This window comes from Geospiza fortis, unplaced genomic scaffold (assembly GCF_000277835.1).
Source record: "Geospiza fortis unplaced genomic scaffold, GeoFor_1.0 scaffold248, whole genome shotgun sequence".
NCBI lineage: Eukaryota > Metazoa > Chordata > Aves > Passeriformes > Thraupidae > Geospiza > Geospiza fortis.
Genome location: NW_005054695.1, coordinates 100085 through 103418, shown reverse-complemented (window position 1 = coordinate 103418; position 3334 = coordinate 100085). Strand labels below are relative to the sequence as shown.

General features: G+C 62.3%; 1 protein-coding gene across 1 annotated transcript in view; it reads left to right on the top strand.

The window, feature by feature from the left end:
- The window catches only part of ANO8 (anoctamin 8), a 22267-nt gene that overhangs the window by 7232 nt on the left and 11701 nt on the right, over positions 1-3334 (top strand). The window contains exons 4-6 of the mRNA XM_031065176.1: positions 443-559; positions 1335-1462; positions 2201-2362. Of these exons, the coding sequence (XP_030921036.1) occupies positions 443-559; positions 1335-1462; positions 2201-2362 (407 nt within the window). The remainder of the gene's footprint in view (positions 1-442; positions 560-1334; positions 1463-2200; positions 2363-3334) is intronic.

The following is a 3334-nucleotide window of genomic DNA, read 5'->3' as shown; positions in this document are numbered from 1 at the left end:
CGCCCCCCGGGGCCCCTGCCGCGGCACCCGGTGACACTGCCATGGCACCCAGTGACACTGCCATGGCACCTGGTGGCACCTGGTGCCACCACCCCTATGGCACGGAGCTCCCACGTGCCACCGTCCCCATTGTCCCTGTGCTACCCCCGCCACCCCAAGGCCATGCAGGGTGGCAGTGGGGATCCCGGGCCGTGTCCCCATTGTCCTTGACCCCGTGTCCCCATTGTCCCTGACCCCGCGTCCCCATTGTCCCCATCCCTGGGGCCGTGTGCTGGGCAGGGTTTGTAGGATCCTGGTGTGCACAGAGCTGTCCCCACTGTCCCCATTGTCCCCATTGTCCCCACCCCTACTCCCGCCCCGCAGGGCCCCGCGGGGTGGCAGCGGGGACCCCGGGCCGTGTCCCCGTGTCCCCGATGTCGCTGACCGCGTGTCCCCGTGGCAGTCCCGGAGCTGGCAGCGCGCGGGGTGATCCAGCAGCTGTTCCCGCTGCACGAGCAGAGGATCCTCAAGCGCCTGATGAAGTCCTGGGTGCAGGCGGTGTGCGAGGCGCAGCCCCTCGGTGAGGCCAGGGATGCTTTGGGGGTCTCAGAGGGTTTGGGGTCACCCCAAGAGGGTTTGTGGGGTCCCAGTCCCTTGGTGAAGCTTTGGGGTCACCCCAAAGCGGTGTGCGAGGTGCAGCCCCTCGGTGAGACCAGCGGTGGTTTGGGGGTCCCACGGGGTTTGGGGTCATGCCAGCAGGGGTTTTGGGGTCCCACAGGGTTTGGGGTGACCCCAGGAGGGTTTTTGGGGTCCCAGTCCCTCGGCGAGGCTTTGGGGTCACCCCGTGGTGTGCGAGGTGCAGCCCCTCGGTGAGACCAGCGGTGGTTTGGGGGTCCCACGGGGTTTGGGGTGACCCCAGCAAGGTTTTTGGGGTCTCAGAGGGCTTGGGGTGATCCCAGAAGGTTTTCTGGGGTCCCAGTCCCTCGGTGAGCTTTGGGGCACTTTTGGGGTCCCTGAGGCTTTGGGGTGACCTCAGCAGGGTTTGTGGGGTCCCAGCAGGGTTTTGGAGCTCACAGCCCCTTGGTGAGCTTTGGGGTGACCCCAGCGGGGTTTTAGGGGGTCCCAGAGGGTTTGGGGTGACCCCAGAGGGGTTTTAGGGGTCCCATTTAGGGTGAGCCTAGTGGGGTTTTTGGGGTCCCATTTAGGGTGATCCCAGCGGGATTTTCGGGCTCCTAGCCCCTCACTGAGCTTTGGGGTGACCCCAGAGGGGTTTTAGGGGGTCCCAGAGGGTTTGGGGTGACCCCAGCGGGGTTTTCGGGTCCTGGCCCTGCTGATGTCCCCTGTGCCCCGCCCAGATGACATCTGTGACTATTTCGGGGTGAAGATTGCCATGTACTTCGCCTGGCTGGGCTTCTACACCTCGGCCATGGTGTACCCGGCCGTGTTCGGCTCCATCCTCTACAGCTTCACCGACAGCGACCAGGTGGGGCCTCTGGGGCCACTCTGGGGCCACTCTGGGGGTTTCCCAACCTTCCTTGGGGTTTCCATCCCCTCTTGGGGTTCCCATCCTTCTCTGAGGGTTTCCAAACTCCTTTAAGGGTTTTCGTCCCCCCTTTGGGGTTTCCATCACTCTTTGTGGGCTTTTCTTCCCTTCGCGGGGTTTTCATCCCTCCTTGGGGTTTACCAGCTCTCCTTGAGGATTTCCATTCTTCCTTGGGGCTTTCCATCCTTCTTTGTGGGGTTTTCCATCCCTTTTTTGTGGGGTTTTCCTTTCTTCCTTTTGGGGTTTTCCATCCCTCCTTGTGGGGTTGTCCTTATGGGGTTTTCCATCCATCCTTATGGGGTTTTCCATCCATCCTTGTGGGATTGTCCTTGTGGGGTTTTCCATCCCTCCTTGTGGGGTTTTCCTTATGGGGTTTTCCTTTCTTCCTTATGAGGTTTTCCATCCCTCCTTGTGGGATTGTCCTTATGAGGTTTTCCATCCCTCCTTGTGGGGTTTTCCTTGTGGGGTTTTCCTTTCTTCCTTGTGGGGTTTTCCATCCCTCTTTGTGGGATTTCCCCCCTTCCCTGGTGGATTCCCTCCTCCTTTTCCCTCAGCGCCTCACCCCATCCATTCCCCCTGGCCTGGGGGCACTCCCAACCCCCCAGGGCTGCATTTGGGGGCTGTGGGCGGCGGGGAGGGGACCCAACCCCGGTGCAGTTGGTGCCGTCTGTCCCCCAGACCAGCCAGGACATCTCCTGCGTGGTCTTTGCCATCTTCAACGTCATCTGGGCCACGCTGTTCCTGGAGGAGTGGAAGCGCCGCGGCGCCGAGTTCGCCTACAAGTGGGGGACGCTGGACACCCCCGCAGAGTCCCTGGAGGAGCCCCGGCCCCAGTTCCGGGTCAGACACCAGCACGGGTCCTGTCCCTTCTGGGGTCCCATTCCTGGGGTCCTGTCCCTTCTGGGGTCCCATTCCTTGGGGTCCTGCACCTTCTGGGGTCCCATTCCTTGGGGTCTTGTGCCTTCTGGGGTTCCATCCCTTGGGGTCCTGTCCCTTCTGGAGGATCTCATTCCTTGGGGTCCCGTCCCTTCTGGGGTCCCATTCCTGGAGTCCTGTCCCTTCTGGGGCCCCATCCCTGGGGGTCTTGTGCCTTCTGGGGTCCCATTCCTGGGGTCCTGTCCCTTCTGGGGTCCCATTCCTTGGGGTCCTGTCCCTTCTGGGGTCCCATTCCTTGGGGTCCTGTCCCTTTTGGGGTTCCATCCCTGGGAAAAGTGCCATCCCTTTTGGGGGATCTCATGCTTTGGGAAAGATCCTGTCCCTTTTGGGGGACCCCATTCCTTCAGGGGGGTCTTATTCCTTGGGAGATCCCATCCTTTTTTGGGGGGATCCCATTCCTTGGGGTCCTGTCCTTTGGGAGGGGCCCCATTCCCTGGGAAATGTCCTGTCGCTTTTGGGGATCCCATTCCACGAGGCATTCTGTCCCTTTTGGGGTGTTCCATCCCTTCTGGGGGATCCCATTCCTCGGAAAGGTCCCCAGATCCCATCCTGAGGGGGTTCAGCCACCAGTCCCGGGGGTGTCCCTGGATCTCTGGGGTCCCTGGATCTGTGGGTGCCATGGGGTGTGGGGTCCCTGGATGGATCTCTGGGGTCCCTGGACCTGTGGGTGCCATGGGGTGTGGGGTCCCTGGATGGATCTCTGGGGTCCCTGGACCTGTGGGGTCCCTGGATGGGTCTGTGGCTCCCTGTCCCTGAGTGTCCCATGGGCCGTGGCTCCCTGTCCCCATCCCTGTGAGTGCCCCGTGGCTCCCTGTCCCTGTCCCTGTCCCCATCCCCGTCCCTGTCCCTGTGAGTCCCTGTCCCTGTGTGTGCCAC